The following is a 17111-nucleotide window of genomic DNA, read 5'->3' on the forward strand; positions in this document are numbered from 1 at the left end:
TCAGGCTAAGGTATTAGTCAATATTTTATATATTGCATTATATGCACTTTTTTAATACATTTTTTGATAACTTTTTGCTGTATTATTGCTTTAAAAACATTTTATTGTGTGGGTTCGAATCCCGCTCGTGCCATTGACTTTTTTATCTCAACTAAAAAACCTTAATTAATTGTAATTTTATTTTGTGTTGTAACAAGCAGTGCTGCTATATTGTATATTATTTTGTAAAAGGGCTTGCTGCCTTTTAAATAAACAATTACATCTCCCTCCACGGGCTTTGCAGAAAGTGAGAAACATTTGAAACTCATTGTCTATAGCCATATAATGTAGTTTTATTCCACTTTTTGTAAGCGAATATTGTCATTTATAAACAATAGATCAAATAATCTGTTTGCAATATATACAATAGATTTCAATTTAAAATATTAGTATTGTGTGTGGTGTAGATAGAGAAAGAGTTTTTAGTAGAGTCAGCTTAGGAATTACAGCACTGGTCGCGTTGCTGTAATTCACCATTGCGATGTTTGTCGTTACTCGTCAGTAGTGTTAGTAGTTAGTACTTTCTCGGTCGTACGCTAATGATTGGTAATCACTAAATAGCGGATTGACGCCATTAAATTGCCCACAGTTTCTTTTTGTTGAGTGAATTTGCCTTTGAAGGGATGTCGTCTTTCCAAAAATCTCTTATTACCCGGTCGCCTTTTTTACGATCTCCGGGCCCTGGGTTACCCAGAGAAAGAGGCAAATTTCCAATGTAAATAACTTTAATAAATTATTTTACTATAATAAAACAAAATAATGCTGTAGTTATATAAAAAAAAAGGTGTAATGCCATCAAAAATATTTGACAATTCATTTGTAAATATGTAAACCATTTGGTTGGATAGAGCTTTTGTTTATTTTTTGTTTGTTTATGTATTTGTTTTGGTCGAGTGATCCTTAAGCCTCTTGATACGTAATGCTTCGGATGGATGAGTTTTGAATGTTTTCACATCTTTAGAGTAGAATGTTCCCCAGGACTTTTTATAAGTCGATGAGGCAATTTTTTTTTTAAGCTCGCCTTTTCTTTTTTCTTTTCGGGTGATAGTAACATTTAATTTTCTGGTTCCAGGGTGAAAAGAAGCAGTGTTAAAGGGCGAGCCGATTATTCACCGATAACGTGGGAGAAATTTTTCGATGAAAAGAAGGATTTAGAAATAAACGGCAACACGTTTAGAGTCTACATTAAGGGAGACACAGGCCCAGCACTTGTTCTGATCCACGGCGGTGGATTTTCAGCCCTGTCATGGTCTTTACTTGTGGTAAGTATTTTGAATCCGATTGAAAAAAATAATGTATAAAGTGACTTTATTTTATACAAAAATTTTAAGCATTCCCCCAATTCTAAAATGTTCTGAGGTCTGTGAGGTTTCTATACCTTGATCATTCCACACATTCCACATATATCCACATCATTCTGATCCTATTAACAACATAGCCTGGCTGTTACCAACAGGAAATAGTGAATGTTAAACTAGGATGAATACAGATAATCAAATATACTCATAAAAACTACACTTCAATCCTAGATGCTAATATAATTCCCTCTCACCGATTCGTCTTCTGTCCACATCATTCTACGTTCCAACAAATTTCAGAGTTGTCAACACTATCTCTGTTCTAGAGTATAAGGATTATTGCTTAAGGTGCGTCATGCGTCATCCTCTTTTGGGTCCCAGGACATTGAGTAAAGGGCAGTGAGAGAGTGAATGCCCTTGCAAGGAAAGGGCTCCTATACTGCTGAAAAATCCAGAGCGCTTTGTCGCATAGGGGTTCACACTATCAATGAGTACCTTAGATAAAGGACTAAATGAAAATGAGGAAACAATGTAATTCACTAATTTGACATGAACAATCCACAAACTTATAGCAATTTTTGGAAGGAAAGAAACAACAGAATGCAACAGGGAAAACCAATCGTGTCAGGATTCGTAAAAGGACACTGCAGACTGAATGGGCATCTGTAGAATATTGGTATAATACAACCCAGCACTTGCAGATTTTGCAAAGAAGCAGAAGAGACACCTAATGACAAGCTGTGGCGCTAAACCAGTCTGTAGAAGTGTTTTGAAATCAACATCCAACCGTAAAAGGAATTTAACCACTGAAACTGGACCTACCAATCAAGTTCCTTGATGAATTAGGACTCATTTCTGACCTCCACACCTAGACCAGTATTGCCTTATTGTAAATTTCAATTGTAGTCTAGAACTCCTTAGTAAGCTTAAGGCTTTTAACCAATCCCAAAGCTTTTACAACGACTCTCTTGTGTATTGTTGAGGACCAAGCTACATAAGCCTTCGCACCAACAGAGAACATGTTCCACTTATCTCTTCTTCTTCCTGGCAAATCTGTAGAGGCTTGTTTCTGCCACCCTGAGTCTATACGTACATACATACATTGCAGTTTCCATCTAGCAGTCTGACTATTATTCTAGTGCTAACTTGTTCTAGATTTAGTAGTTCTACACATAGTTTCTGCGATGGTCCTTTTATGAACTTTTTCACATGCCTGTCTTGGACTCTTCCCATTGAACAGAGGACTTATTTTTAATCCATTGTTTGTTTGATGGATCTACATTTTTGGCAGGTTGGTATGCCACAGAAGAGTTCAGGACCGATAGGTGTCCTCATCAAACTTTCCTTTGCCAATTTATAGGCCTCTTTGTCGTCTCTCTGCCCCGTGTGTACTTCTATCCAGACAAGGGTAATTTTGTTGTTTTCCCCAATGTTTAACAGAGCCCTAACGTACAATTACATTTTATATAGAAAGCAGTGTTAGATTGTAATTTTGTTACTTTTTTCCTTGCTGTTTTGGCTATACAAAATTAAAGATCACACAGAAAAACTACTGAAGATGGCAAAAAGTTAAATGTGTCTGACAGACAAAATTATCAGAAAGGACCAAACTATAGGTTCATTACCCCGCAGACGTTAAAAAGAAATCTTGCAAATTTACTTGAGCCAGGATATGCTACCAATCCTTGTGATTGATCAAAACGCTTTTTAAATGTAAAATTCTTATTTTTGATGAATCTGAATAAAATAATTGGCTCTCCTGAAATACTTACAAATAAATTTGGGATCTGATTAAATTTTTAATGGGCAACATTTTTTATTAATACATTATAAGTATTATTGGTCATGATTGGGACATATGCCAATATAACGCATCTTAAGAAACTTGGTGACTAAAATGTTTTGTAAGAAGCCCAAGACAAACGATCAATGTCTACACATGCACTTCAAAGTCAAAAAGAAAAAAGTTGGCAACAAGCTTGCTTCGCATTTGGAGCAATTAGTTTGCAAACTAAATAAAATGGTTGTGAAAGTAAAAACCCTGCTTTTTGTCAGCCACAATAAATGGAATATCATAATAAATGTCACACAGAGAAATTGAAGGAGACTGCATAGTTTTGTCAAGTCAGAAATTATTTGTCAACAATTTTAATTACTCATTAATATAAGCTGTACGTTTATGCATAACACATGCTTTGCATCCAGAATTGGCCTTAAATTACCACCTTTTCATTCTAAGTAGGATAGCATATTTTGTTAAGAGATGTGGAATTAGGATTAGTTTTTCTTGAATCCGAAAAAAGTGGTATCATCAAATACAATCAAATTCACTGAAATATGAAAAAGTGGTAGGAAAATATTTTGAATAAAAATACTCGCCTTTCACTTTGAATTAAAAGTAAAAATGTTTTGAACATGAATATTTTACAACTTAGTTTGTAATCAGTAATATTACTATTTGTAATAATTGTTGTTTGTTTTATCAACTTTTATGTATTGCATATTTTTGAAAAACACAAATATGTTACAATACAATGACCTGATTTTACATACATTTTTCTTGTTTTAAGGCTTCCCTTGATGAAATGGTCGAATGCAAGGTTTTGGCCGTGGATCTTAGAGGGCATGGGGACACGTTTACAACCAATGATAATGAGTTATCTATTGATGTACTGGCCAAGTGAGTGTGTTCGACTTGTGTGAATACCACCAAAATTAATTTCTTGGTGGTTTTATAGTGATGTTGTTGAAGTGATAAACACTTCCTTGCCGGAGAATACACCTGTGGTTCTCATCGGGCACAGCCTTGGTGGTAGCATTGCAATCCATGCAGGTCACCATCCAAACCTCAACTCACTCATTGGTTTGGTTATTATTGATGTGGTCGAAGGCACTGCACTGGGCGCATTGTCCTCCATGCAAAACATTTTGCGCGGAAGGCCTCAGTCTTTCAATTCAATCGAGGAAGCAATTCGATGGAGGTATGCTTTAAATGTATTATTTTTTAAAATAAAATAAATTAATCTGGTCAATTATGACTAAGCAAATATAGATTAATTTAATAAATGTTAACAGTAATTTTGTTATTTTTAAGTGTGCAAAGCGGACATCTTAAAAATCTTGATTCTGCCAGAATATCAATGCCAGGCCAGATCAAAAAGTGATTAAAGTGAAAAGCAAACAGTCTAACGAACCTCTTAGTGTGTATTGATTGGGAAAATATTTTTGTTTTATAGTGTGGTGACCAATAAATCTGTCATCACTGAATTGGAAACTGGTGTTTGTACTGAAAGTCCGGAAGCACCTGAGATGAATCCTATCAATCCAGCTGGTGTTGAGAGTATATCTGAGGAAGAAGAAGCTCAGTTTAAACCACCAGTACGAAATGTTTTATATTACAGATTTTGTGTGTATATGTATGTATTAGCGGTATTATATACCAATATGTTTCAAACTTTGCAGGATAAAGCTGCTGGAAAATACACCTGGAGGATAGACTTGAGAACAACTGAAACACATTGGCCAGGGTGGTTTAAAGGATTATCAAAATTATTTCTATCTTGTCAAGCTCAAAAGCTTCTTTTATTGGCCAGCTTGGACCGCCTTGATACAGATCTCACTGTAGCTCAAATGCAAGGTAATAGTAATTTGAAGCCCAATTTGTAGTCGAACGTATAGTCTAATTTCTGCTTCTACAGGTAAATTCGAAATACACGCATTTGAACAAAGCCGTGGCAGGTGTGGTCACGCTGTGCATGAAGATATTCCAGAAGCAGTTGCTGAAGTTTTAGCAACTTACCTTGTTAGAAATAAATTTGCAACTTCAAAGGGTAACATTTCTGGGTAAATAATAATAATTACATTAGTCTTTTTTTTTTTCAATTAAATAACCAAACTTTTTTTCAGGCCATTGCCGTGTTGTTAAATTGGTGTGAAGAAAGTTGAGACAAAAGTATGAAAAGGATAAGCCAAAACAACTAAGCTAGAGTATAATACTGTTACAAAAAGCGATGATAATATTTAAAATATAAATATAATTGTATTTATTTTGTACTTATTTAATAATATTTTAATAATAATCAGTTCAGTATTACCCATATGCATATTATTTTTCCTGTTAATCCTTTTGCCAAAAACAAAAACTTAGAGTTAGTTAAATAAATAGTTTTTATGTTTTGTCTTTTCTATAAAGGTTATATGGGTAAAATTTATTGCTATTTATTGTTAAAAATTGTATATATTTATGTTACTTTTGTTAATGAATTATATACAATCAAATATTTTATAAATTTCCAAATGGTCTTAATTAAATTGATCAAATTTCTAGTACGAAAAGCTGTGACAAACCAGTTAATTATAAATGGATCAATGCTTTTTTTGTATTTGTTGAAGAAATTGGGAAATCTTGCAATAATTCACAGAACAGTGTAAATTGATTTTGAAAAAATATGTATACAATGAATGTGTAAGGAAAAGAAAGGTGAGAAACTTATTTAATTTTTTGTTTGTTTTAATTATTAACAAATAATTTAAAACTAGAAAACAGCTGAATAGTATTTGAAAAAATAAAATTTTTCCATGGAATGTATTTTTATTTCTTCACTTCTTTCTTTAAGCTAGCAGTTGGTATGTAGAAGTATTGTGTACCGCAGTTTCGTTTTTCTTTTTTTGTTTAAATTTTTGTTCTGATTGTTCCAAAAGTGGTTAGTGTTCATTCTTTACATTTTAAAGGACTGGGAAGAACAAGTGCCATTTTTTTACTTTACTTTATCTCAAGTCACTATGGAGTATGGAGCCATTAAAGAGAAAACGTGTTTTCAGAACTGCGTACTACCTAGGCCTCAAATCTTTATTATTTTGTGCTAGGAGATCATATTTTAATATCTCTGGATATAGCTCTATGATTTTATTTTTATTTTATTTTTGTAATTTGTTGTTTTTTACTTTTTAAGCCTGAAAATTTGTAAAAGAAATCTGAAAAAGTCCTTTAAGTCTGGGATGAATCTGTGATTTTATAGATTGGTTTTTCAAGTTACAACATGATAGAGGGGAAAAAATGGATTTTATTTTGTCTGCTGGAGTTGTTTTTACAAAAAAAGAAAATCAGAGTAAACATAAAAAATTAAATAATAGGCATGAAAAAAAGTTTGGTTATTTAATTAAAAAAAACAAAAAAAAAAAACTTAAATTGGTTTAGTCCATCAGTTTTGGTGTACATTTAGACTTATTTGTGACCATGTTTTTGTACAAGGTCGTCAAAATTTTGTGTGTACATTTTAAAAAAATGTATTATATTTTATTAATCTTTATTATTCAGAAGTGTGAGACTTGAGCTATTGTGACAGTGGTTAGAGCAGCAGCGTATTTAGCCGAAGGTCGTGGGTTCAAATCCCGCTCGTGACATGGACTTTTTTATCGCAACCAATACCTTACATAAAGATTAATTAATTGAAAGATGTTATTTGATCGAAAACAATCATAACGGTGTTAAAATATACTTCTAGACCATTATTGAAAAATAATTAATCGCGAATTTAATAAAGCAGGACCATCGTTTTTAATTAAACTGAGAGTGAACAGGTTCTGTCACACGTTTGTCAACATATTCATAATTTTTGGTGCGGTTCGTTATTAAAATGTCCCAAAAGTTTTTTAAGAAAATCACTGACAGACTACAGGGATTTACGGTTTTCGCCTATTATTAAAATAAATTAAGAGTAAATATTATTGTTTATTATTAATGATTTGTGTGAATAAAAATATATTTTGATTTTAATAGTATATGATTTTTCTATTTCTATTTTTGTTGTGTATTGATTTATTAACAATTGAATTGTACGATTCTTGTGAGAGATTCAAATAAAAAGGTGCTTAACGGACTTACCGGGCTTAGCGGTCTCGGGTGGAATTTGAGGTATGTTTGGTTTTCGATGTCGCCAACAGGTGGCGTGCCGATCCGGCGAGTGGGGGCGCGGCCGTGACGTCACGGACCAGTCCCGTCTCGTCGCTGCCCGCGTTCAAACCGACAGGGACTGGGTGTAGTTCTGCCCTCGCCGCCGATCCCGACGCAGTGGCCGAATCTGGTTGTTTTTTTTCTTTTGAGCCCGTTTCAATTCCCAGTGCCGGAGTGAATTATGTGGTGCAGTGGCCGCCTCAAATAGTCTGAGTTCGGAACCCGAATCGTCTCGCCGCATCTCCGCCCTTCCAACATGTTCCGCTGCATTCCCATTTTCAAAGGATGTAATCGCCAGGTCGAATACGTTGACAAGCGTCACTGCTCCTTGCCCAACGTCCCGGAGGATATTCTCAGGTACTCGAGGAGCCTGGAGGAACTCCTCCTCGACGCCAACCACATCCGGGATCTCCCGAAGGTAATTTTTCGTTCTAATCTATCGTCTGCGATCCCCTCCCCCCCGTAAACACTCTCACCCTTACCCTTACCCTTTTGTTAGGTTATAATTAAAATCGTTTCTAGAAAAAATTTATTCATTTAAAATAATTTTTCTTTCCGACTTTTCTAGCTTATCGGCCAGATGTGGGGATTTCAATATAAAAAATCGTATTTAATTTAGACAAAAAAAACGACTACATGTCAAAGTTATGTTTTGACAGTTCCTTCAAACTTGCTGTTGCTCCATTGCTGAAAGCTATTACTCACAGCCTAAAACGCTTGTGTATCCGGCGAAAATATAAAAAATGTCCGTTTACTGTTTAATTTTAACTTAAAACACGTTCATTTTTGAACTTAATATCTGTTAAAAAAAATTAATGTTACAATTTAAAAAAGTACAAACGTTTAGTTAATAGTACATAGTGGGTGTAACTGAAGAGGGCCCGTTTATCTACCATTGTTTCAATTGAAATAAAATTATTTGCCCTGACAATAGGCCGGGAAAATTTTCAATTTTTGGTTTGGCGAAAGGAAGGGGAGGTTAAATTTGTCAAACTTGAGATACAAAATATTTTGAAAATTTGTATATTTCAATGTCTTAGAGAAATAGTCGGTGTTTAAATTTGCAATTTTTGGTGGTTTAGGGGTGGGTTGTCAAGTGTGATTTCCAAAATATTAACAGTGGTTTTATGCACTGTATAGTAATGGGAGGTTGGATATCTCATTGGTGGTCATAAGTGAAATAGTTGGTGTTTAAATTTGCAATTTTTGTTGGTTTTGGGGGCAGGTTGTAAGTGTGACTTACAAAAATTATCAGTGTTTTAATGTTTTTTGTATAGTTTGATGTTTGAAAATTGTGGATGTAAATGGAGTTGGTCCATTTACCAGGTTTATGTTTAAACTGAAATGACATTGCTGCTTAAGATTGGCAATTTGGTTGTTTCGGGGTGGGCTGTCAAGTGGGAGTAACAAAAATTAACAATGTTTTTACCGTTCTAAAGGTTAATGTTTGAGAATTGTTGATGTAAACGAAGGAGGGTTATGTTTAATTTGCTATACCCCGACATCCGTCTGGGAAAATTGCAATTTTTGGTGTGTAAGAGGGAGGTTAAATTTCTCATACCTCAAATTCCAAATATTCTGAAAAATTGTAGATTTCAATGTCTAAGGGAAATAGTTGGTGTTTAAATTTGCAATTTTTGGTGATTTAGGGGCAGGTTGTCAGTGCGAGTTACAAACATTATTAGCGTTTTCATCTTTCTTTTTAAAGTTTAATGTTTGAAAATTGTGGATATAAATTGAGAAAGTCCGTTTACCAAATTATGTTCCAATGGAAATAAAATTGTCTCACCGCAACATTTGGCTGTGAAAATTTGCAATTTTTGGTGTCTAGGAGAGGGAGGTTAAATTTGTCAAACCTGCAATACAAAATCTTCAGTTAAATTAGTATTTCAATGTCTAATAGAAATAGTTGGTGTTAAATTTCGAATTTTTGGTAGTTTGGGCTGCAGGTTGTCAGTGAGAATTACAAAAATTATCAGTTTTATTTTTTTAAAGTTGGATGTTTGAAAATTGTGGTTGTAAATGAAGAAGGTCCATTTATTAGCGTTATGTTTCAATTGAAATAAAATTGATTTACCCCAACCATGGCTTTGAAAATTTAAAATTTTTGGGTGTAGGTTAAATTTGCTAATTTGGTGGTGGCTTGGGGGTGGTTGCCATGTGTGGGCTACAAAAATTAACAGTGTTTTTACACATTGTCGTTAGAGAAAATTTCCAATTTTTGGTTTGGTGAGAGGAGAGGGAGTTTAAATTGTCAAACTTGAGATACAAAATATTCTGAAAAATTGTACATTTCAATGTTTAAGATAAATAGTAGGTTAGGAAATTTTGCAATTTTTGGTGGTTTGGGGTTAGTTGTCAAGTGTGATTTACAAAAATTAACAGTGCTTTTATACACTGTGTAGAGGTTAAATTAGACAAAAGTGCCATACAAAATATTCTGAAAGCTTGAACATTTCACCGTTCAAAAAAGGTAGTTGGTGTTAAAAATTTGCACTTAATAGTGGTTTACGGGAGAGAGTGTTATGACGTGTCAGTCTCAAAAATGATATAAAACAGGGTTTTTATTATTTCTAAACTTTATTGAAATAAAATTGTCTGACCGTAACATTTGGCTGTGAAAATTTACAATTTTTGGCATATAGGAGAAGGAGTTTAAATTCGTCAAACCTGGGATACAAAATATTCTGAAAAATTGTACATTTCAATGCCGAAGAGAAATAGTTGGTGATGAAATTTTGGTGGTTTGGGGGTGAGTGAGTAGTCAAGTGTTAGTTACAAAAATGAACAACGTTTTTACCGTTTTTAAAGCTTAATGTTTAAAAATTAACTATGTAAATGATGGAGGGTCATTTACCGGTTTGTGCTTTAATTGAAATAAAATTGTTTTGTCCCAACCATGGCTGTGAAAATTTGCAATTTTTGGGTGTAAGTTATATTTGTCAATTTGGTGGTTGGGGGGGGGGTGAGTTATCAAGCGTGATTTACAAATAGTAACATTGTTTTTACCTTTTTTAACGTTAAATGTTTGAAATTGCCGATGTAAGGATTATTTACCGGTTTATGTTTCAATTGAAATAAAATAGTTTTTCCCCGACAATTGGCTGGAAAAATTTGCAATTTTCGTTTTGGTGAAAGGATGGGGAGAATGGACCTTCTTCATTTACATCCGCAAATTTCAAACAGTAAGCTTTGAAAAAGCAAAAAACACTTAATTTTTTAGTAAATCACCAAATGAAAGTTTTGGTTTAGTGAAAGGAATGGGGAGGTTAAATTTGTCAAACATGAGATACAAAATATTCTGAAAAATAGTATATGTCAATGTCAAAGAGAAATAGTTGGAGATTAAATTTTGCAATTTTTCGTGGTTTGAGGGTCGTCAAGCGTGTTACCAAAACTAACAGTTTTTTTAATGTTTGAAATTTACGGATTTAAATGAAGAAGTCCATTTATCGGGTGTAGGTTAAATTTGGCGGTTGGGGGGGGGGTTGCCATGTGTGAATTACAAAAACTAACAGTGTTTTTACACACCGACGGCTGAGAAAATTTGCATTTTTTGTTGGGTCGTAAGGTCAAAGTATTCAAGCACTTGGTCAAAAATGAAATACAAAATATTCTAAAAGCTTGAACATTTCAGTCCGAAAAGGTAGTTGGTGATAAAAAATGTACTTTTTGGTGGTTTATGGGGATAGGGATGTGGGTTTTACCATATCTAATCTCTATTGAAATAAAATAGTCTTACCACAACATTTGGCTGTGAAAATGTGCAATTTTTGGAGTATAGGAGAGGGGGGAGTTAAACCTGAGATACGAAATATTCTAAAAAATTGAACATTTAAATGTCAAAAAGAACTAGTTGGTGATGAGAATTGGAATGTACATTTATTTACTGTTTTATGTTTCAATTGAAATAATTTTGTTTTGTGTACAATTTTTTTCCATTTCCATTTGGTTTTTATAATTTATTTACAAAAAAATTATTATATTTTATTTGATCTGAAATTGTACGGTAAAATTATAAAAGATCCTGGAACAGATTGAGTTCTGTTTTCTAGTCGACTGTCTGATCTGGTTGTCGAAAACAATTATAAAGTTCTTTAACAGTGTTTATACTTATATTGAAAAGTAATTAATCGCGAATTTATTAAAGCAGGACCATCGGTTTAAATTAAACTGAGAGTGAACAGGTTCTGTCACACGTTTGTCAACATATTAAAATTTTTTGGTGCGGTTCGTCAGTAAAATGTCCCAAAAATTTTCATTTTTAAGAAAATCACAGACAGAATTTAGGAATTATGGTTTTCGCCATTATTAAAATAAATTATGAGTAAATATTATTGTTTATTATTCATGATTTGTGTGAATAAAAAATATATTTTGATTTTAATAGTATGATATGATTTTTGCTCCACGTGAGTACAAATACCAACCGTGTAATATAGGAATTACTCGGTTTGTTTAAATTTGTAATTTTGCTTGTGGAAATTTGTTAAAATCCGAATAAATTAATTTTAACAAGATGAAAAACGTAGCTATCAGTTCAAAATTTTGTTATTTTAGTGAAAATATATCTTCTTAAATTTTAACATAGTTTGGCATAATTTATGTAATGTGTGAACAAGTGTTCATTGCATGATTGTTAAAGGTTGTAAGTAACTTCATAACACCGTGTGACTAAGTTTTGTTCTCAGTCAAAAACGAATATGCACTGGTATTTTATTAAATGTTGGAATGTTGAAAGCGCTTGTTGAAACAAAGTGTAAGCGAGAACATGCATTTGCGAAAGTTATGTGGATGTCACAACATCGTGTTTTTCTTGTTTGCGATTTTAAACAAATCCTTGGAAAAGCGAGGAAAAACATGGCGGAAAAGTATAAATATCCGTTAGATTTGCTATACGGGCTAAACATTTTGGTTTTAAATGTCACATTTGATTACTGTTAAGGTTTATTGTATTTCTCAATTCAATATTGAACACACGTCTTTGGGTGAAAAGTTAGAGGAAATTTAGCATTGGAGATGTTTCTTTTGTATTTTCGCTGTGAAGATAGGCGCACACAAATCGAAGAACCCTGGCGTTCCCTCCACCATATCGGATGTCGGATCATTCTTTATCCAAGATCAAAAAAGAACAAACTCGATCTTCCTTCGGTAGATGTAAAACAACGGTCGACAAACCATCTTGAATATGAATTTAGATTCATATAAACTCATGTCCGCACATTTTATGCCTCTATCACTTTTCGTGACCTCGTAGGCCAATGGCAATGCCAATTTTTCCAATTTACAATAAATTACCGGCAAGCTTCGAAAAATCACCCACCGGTTTGGCAATCCCGGGGAAGACCACGGTCATATCCGTCCATCCAACGAGGTTGGTAAGTCCATCACCCAATGCATTCTTAAATATATACATTCTTTCCTATTTACCTTCATTTATTTGGTCAGGGTGGTGGAGTACCCATTCATCCATCACTCTTTACAGCTATTATATAACCTAATTAAGGGTCGATGAGGTAATCAATATTCCGCCATCAGCTCTCCTACACTACACACGCCAATAAATACATTCACTCTCAACACGCTTTGTACGCGAAACTATCAGTATTATATACAATAAACCAACCCTCTTTGCTTCAATTTGGTAGGCCACATCGAACAACTTTTCTCTACATGCCGAACACATTCCCGAGCTTTGTCCCCAGAGTAAAAGTCCGTGTGTCAACCTCGTGTGGCCTATTCTTCCTTACTCGGGCGAGGATGACCCTTCTTCTATGAGTCAGATTGAAAATTAATTGAAATCTTGGTTAAGATATTTTATTCTTTTTGGGTCTAATACTATACTGGTCAAGTTGAAATTGTAGCGTTAAATAAATGAGGATTTTAATCGTCCAGATGTGCATGCAGCCTAAATGATGCCCATCTGAAAAAAAAAATTCTTTCCTAAAAATCTCCCACGAATCGCATGTTATCTTGGTAAAAGAAAAAATATATATAATAATAAGTTTAATTTCCTATTTGCCATGAATTTATGTTTGTGGACATACCAGTTAAACTACTAGTTAAATTAATTTTAATTACATTTAAATTGTTATATCCGGTATAGACTCCAAGTGGTTCTACGCCCCCTTATTGAATAAATGTGTACATGTATGAAATGATTAAAATTTTCCATGCGAATTTAATTAAACAAGAGTGAAAGTCGTGTTTCCCACGTGTAACAGGTCTATAAAAATATGTTCTAATAAAGGGGGGGATTCACTACTGTTACGAAAAAGTTCGTCAGGAGTTACTATACTCCAAATGCAACAAAAAAGTTCGTATGAACTATGGTTCGATTCTCAACAACCCTTTCTTAGATATGCAACTTTTTAAAAACTATCTACGGTTTTCGTCATAACTACTCGTTGCTATGGAAAATCCAAAAAAAGCATTGACAAGAGCGTTAAATTTTCTCTAAAGAAGGCACTCTTCTAGAACTTTCAATTCAACTTTGATAACAAAAACAAACACTTATTTTTCAAAATACTAAATTTAAAATTTGTAAAAAAAAAAGATTTGCAACCGCATTGGAAAAATCCACGGTAGAGCTAGGCAAATTTCATAACAACTTTCTCGTTTTATAAACTTTCTAGCGGTATACCATTTTCTTTAATTACATCGAAGCAAAATGTAGAAATTTTATGCTAAATGGGAAAAAAGTGGTGACTGTGTGAAAAAGGGGGAGGGGAGTTAATCTAGTAATTCAAATTTTTGTGTTTTCAATAAAAAAACACACACACACAAAGATAAAATAAAACAACATACAACAAAAGAGACAATAAACATAGCGAACAACCAAAGCAGAAAAATTGGACAAACTATCTACACCAAAGACAGAAAAAAAAAAGAAAATGTTCAACAAAACAGAAGCTGTAAAACCCAAATCTAACCTAATAAAAAAAGCACAAAACAAGAAAATTTGAACGCAAAAATTAAACAAAACATACAAAGCAGACAATAAACATGTTGAACAATCAAATTACTTCGATTTTTCTTTTTCTTTTCTTTTTTTAAGGTTAGAATTAGGGGTTAATAACATCTGTATTGTTTTTTTTCATTTGTCTGTATTTAGTACAGATATGTCCAATTTTTCTGCTTTGGTTGTTCTTCAGTTTGGGTGCAATCATTTTTAAGTATGACAAATTTCATTTTTTATCTAACATTTCAAATTTTTGTGTAATCAGACTATTGCACTGTAAAAAAAAATAATATCGGATAGGTATGAAATGGGGAAAACTGGGACATTTGTTAGACTGCTTAAATTATAGGTCACAATTTGTATGCCTATAACGTAAACTGATGGTATAAATTCTACTGTACTATATCAACGCAAATTTTTATGTATAGGTACTTAAGATTACAAATTTTAGTTTATTACTTCATTGCTGGAATATGAATAAAATAAATCTAACTATGCCTTTAAGAAATCAGGTCGCTTTAAAAACTAAACTTTTTAAATAGTCGGGGAATCTCTTTCTGTCGTTAACTCATTTACTTATCTGGGTGTCCCAATTTCGTCCTCTCGTCACCAGAGGTGGTGGTAAAACCAAAAGCAATGTTGCCATCTCTTAAGACATGCATCCTCTGCAGTGCCAAGTCGGGCTCATGGGATTCAAGTCGCCAAAGTCATTAAAAAAATACAACTTTCTGATAAACTAAGTCTCACTATGCACCTCTGAAATTTGCGGTATTCCGTATTCAGGGGAGATTAAAAAGGTGCAACAAAACTTTTGCAAATTACTACTACTACTACTACTACCTTCCTTTCAGGACTCCTGGGTCATATGTTACATTAGGGGTAGGTCCACCACATGTAACTGCTTTGATATTAAAACGTATGATAACTTATGGCTATAACTTTTCCCACTTCGTGATGATTATCCAGAAACTGTGCTATTTTAGACTAATCCATTTTATAGATAGCACAAATATTATCCCCGTTAACTGGTGTCGGGTCCCGAGGGACTTTTGACTACCATCGGAGCAGAAAATTTTTGGGAAATAACAATTATTAAAAAAAACCTTTCAAATCATTATGGAAAAATTTAGCGTTCACTATTTATCTCTGGATGTGAAAAGAGCCCTAGAAAGCACTTTTAATAGTTATTTCAGGAAATTAAATCCCAATATTTGATTGATGGCTCAACTTCGACTTATAAATGAAGTCTCCCACACTACCCTAGTAAAGTAAAAATGCAATTTTATCCCGCAAAAAAGTCCCCTACATGTTTTTTTTTTGAAGACGCGCAGGATAATATAGCACATTTTTTTCCATTTTTACCATTGCCATTGCTATTCTCGATACGTGGATCAATATATGGACAGGCAAAGAAGCATTACATCCTTCCTTGGGGCAACGAGTGAACAACAAATAAAACATATTTTTGTTTTTAAATCAGACATAGAACCAAATAAATTCCTTACTTAGTATTTTAAATTTGTCCTAAATGTATAAAAAGTGTGATATCAATTGCGATATGATTTTCAAATTTGCCTTAATACTTGCGAAACTTATCATATTAGCCATAGATAAATATTTCGTTATGTTCCTTTCCTGATAAAGACGGTTAGTTGAAGATATTTTATATCCTAAGGGCTTATATTACTTTATTGTAGGGAAAAAGTTGTAGTCGGCAATTCTAAATTCTAATTATAAATATAATGGTTTTCAATAAATAAATAATTAGCACTTTTTTTTTATAAATTATCATCATAGATTATTTCAGAAATGTAACATAAACACACATTATAAATAAACAAAAGAACTTGTTCTCACAAACAAAACCAGGTTGTCCAATTAATCACATAATTTACGAGAAGCGTTAAAAGTTAAAATAAAATCAATTTTAAATATAGAAATAAAAAACATCTTTATGGACTTTTGAAAAACTCCAAAAATAATGAATGAGCCTAAAGGACAATTAAGGACAATTTTTTCAGCCTCGTAATACAATCGTACATATTCAACCAACAAAAATTTAGTGAACAGTATTTAAAAAAATTGAAATTTTGAACAAAAAATTCTTAAAACTAAACAAGTACAACACATACTACCTCTAGAATAAATTTGTAAAAAATCTTACTATTTAACTAACTAAACGTAATGAATTGAACAATATATTAAGTTTGGATCCCTCGTACAATTTGCCATATAAAAATGGTAACTTTCCAACCAAAGATTTAATTACCGACGTTGAAATGATAATGATATAGATGTTAAGTTGTTTTGTTAATGCTATATATCCTATATATCCAACTTACTCTGTGATATTTTTGTAAAAAAAGTACTGTTTATTAATTAAAAGCCATTATAAACTGCGTAAAAATGAATAGGGATATTTGTAATTTATTATATTCTATAAATTTTAATTAAATTAACCGATATATTCTTGTTAGTTGGATAAAACAAAAAAATTATTACTCCTCATTTTTAATAACGAATTTACTTAAGAATTGTGGAAAATCACAACTTTTACGTAACTTTTTGACCCGAAACACTCACACAACACGACACCACAAGAATAGCACCACACTTGTGCCCTGAAGATGTCTCGAATAAAGGTCAAAACGTCGGCAAAAAAAATGAAAAAGGTCACGACTTCAACAAATTATGACAGAACAGGCCACTGAGAAACACACATTTCTATTATCAATATGAAATTCCCTAATAAATGCTAATTATGTGAATAAAAAAGTGCAAAGGAGAAAAGCAAGACCTAGGGTGAAAAGTGATAAGTAACGCAAAATAACAAAAATGAAAAAGGTGTTTTTCTTAACTA

General features: G+C 32.9%; 2 protein-coding genes across 11 annotated transcripts in view; both read left to right on the plus strand.

Moving 5' to 3' along the window:
• Positions 1-423: 423 nt before the first annotated feature.
• LOC106668518 (protein phosphatase methylesterase 1) lies at positions 424-5379 on the plus strand. 2 transcript variants are annotated; one of them, XM_014397362.1, is made up of 9 exons: positions 424-754; positions 1112-1301; positions 3908-4017; positions 4076-4318; positions 4432-4497; positions 4574-4715; positions 4800-4974; positions 5036-5180; positions 5244-5379. In XM_014397362.1, exons 1-9 carry the CDS (start codon positions 663-665, stop codon positions 5260-5262), a joined length of 1182 nt encoding a protein of 393 aa, XP_014252848.1. In that variant the 5' UTR covers positions 424-662; the 3' UTR covers positions 5263-5379. The 2 variants fall into 2 exon arrangements, with proteins under 2 accessions (XP_014252848.1, XP_014252849.1); XM_014397363.2 differs by lacking the exon at positions 424-754 and adding an exon at positions 870-1038.
• A 1943-nt stretch (positions 5380-7322) lies between these two features.
• Positions 7323-17111, plus strand: part of LOC106668409 (protein lap4) — a 119213-nt gene continuing 109424 nt past the window's right edge. For 5 of the 9 annotated variants that reach the window (XR_002911003.1, XR_002911006.1, XR_002911005.1 and 2 more), the window contains exon 1: positions 7323-7708. Coding sequence is in view for 3 of the 9 variants with exons in the window: in XM_014397117.2 (XP_014252603.1) it covers positions 7547-7708 (162 nt within the window). In the remaining 6 variants the exon portion in view is untranslated. The remainder of the gene's footprint in view (positions 7709-17111) is intronic. The other 4 variants (XR_002911008.1, XM_014397117.2, XM_024230502.1 and 1 more) reach the window with 4 other exon arrangements.

Source organism: Cimex lectularius, unplaced genomic scaffold, assembly GCF_000648675.2.
Source record: "Cimex lectularius strain Harlan isolate CLEC.00 unplaced genomic scaffold, Clec_2.1 scaffold36, whole genome shotgun sequence".
Taxonomy (NCBI): Eukaryota; Metazoa; Arthropoda; class Insecta; order Hemiptera; family Cimicidae; genus Cimex; species Cimex lectularius.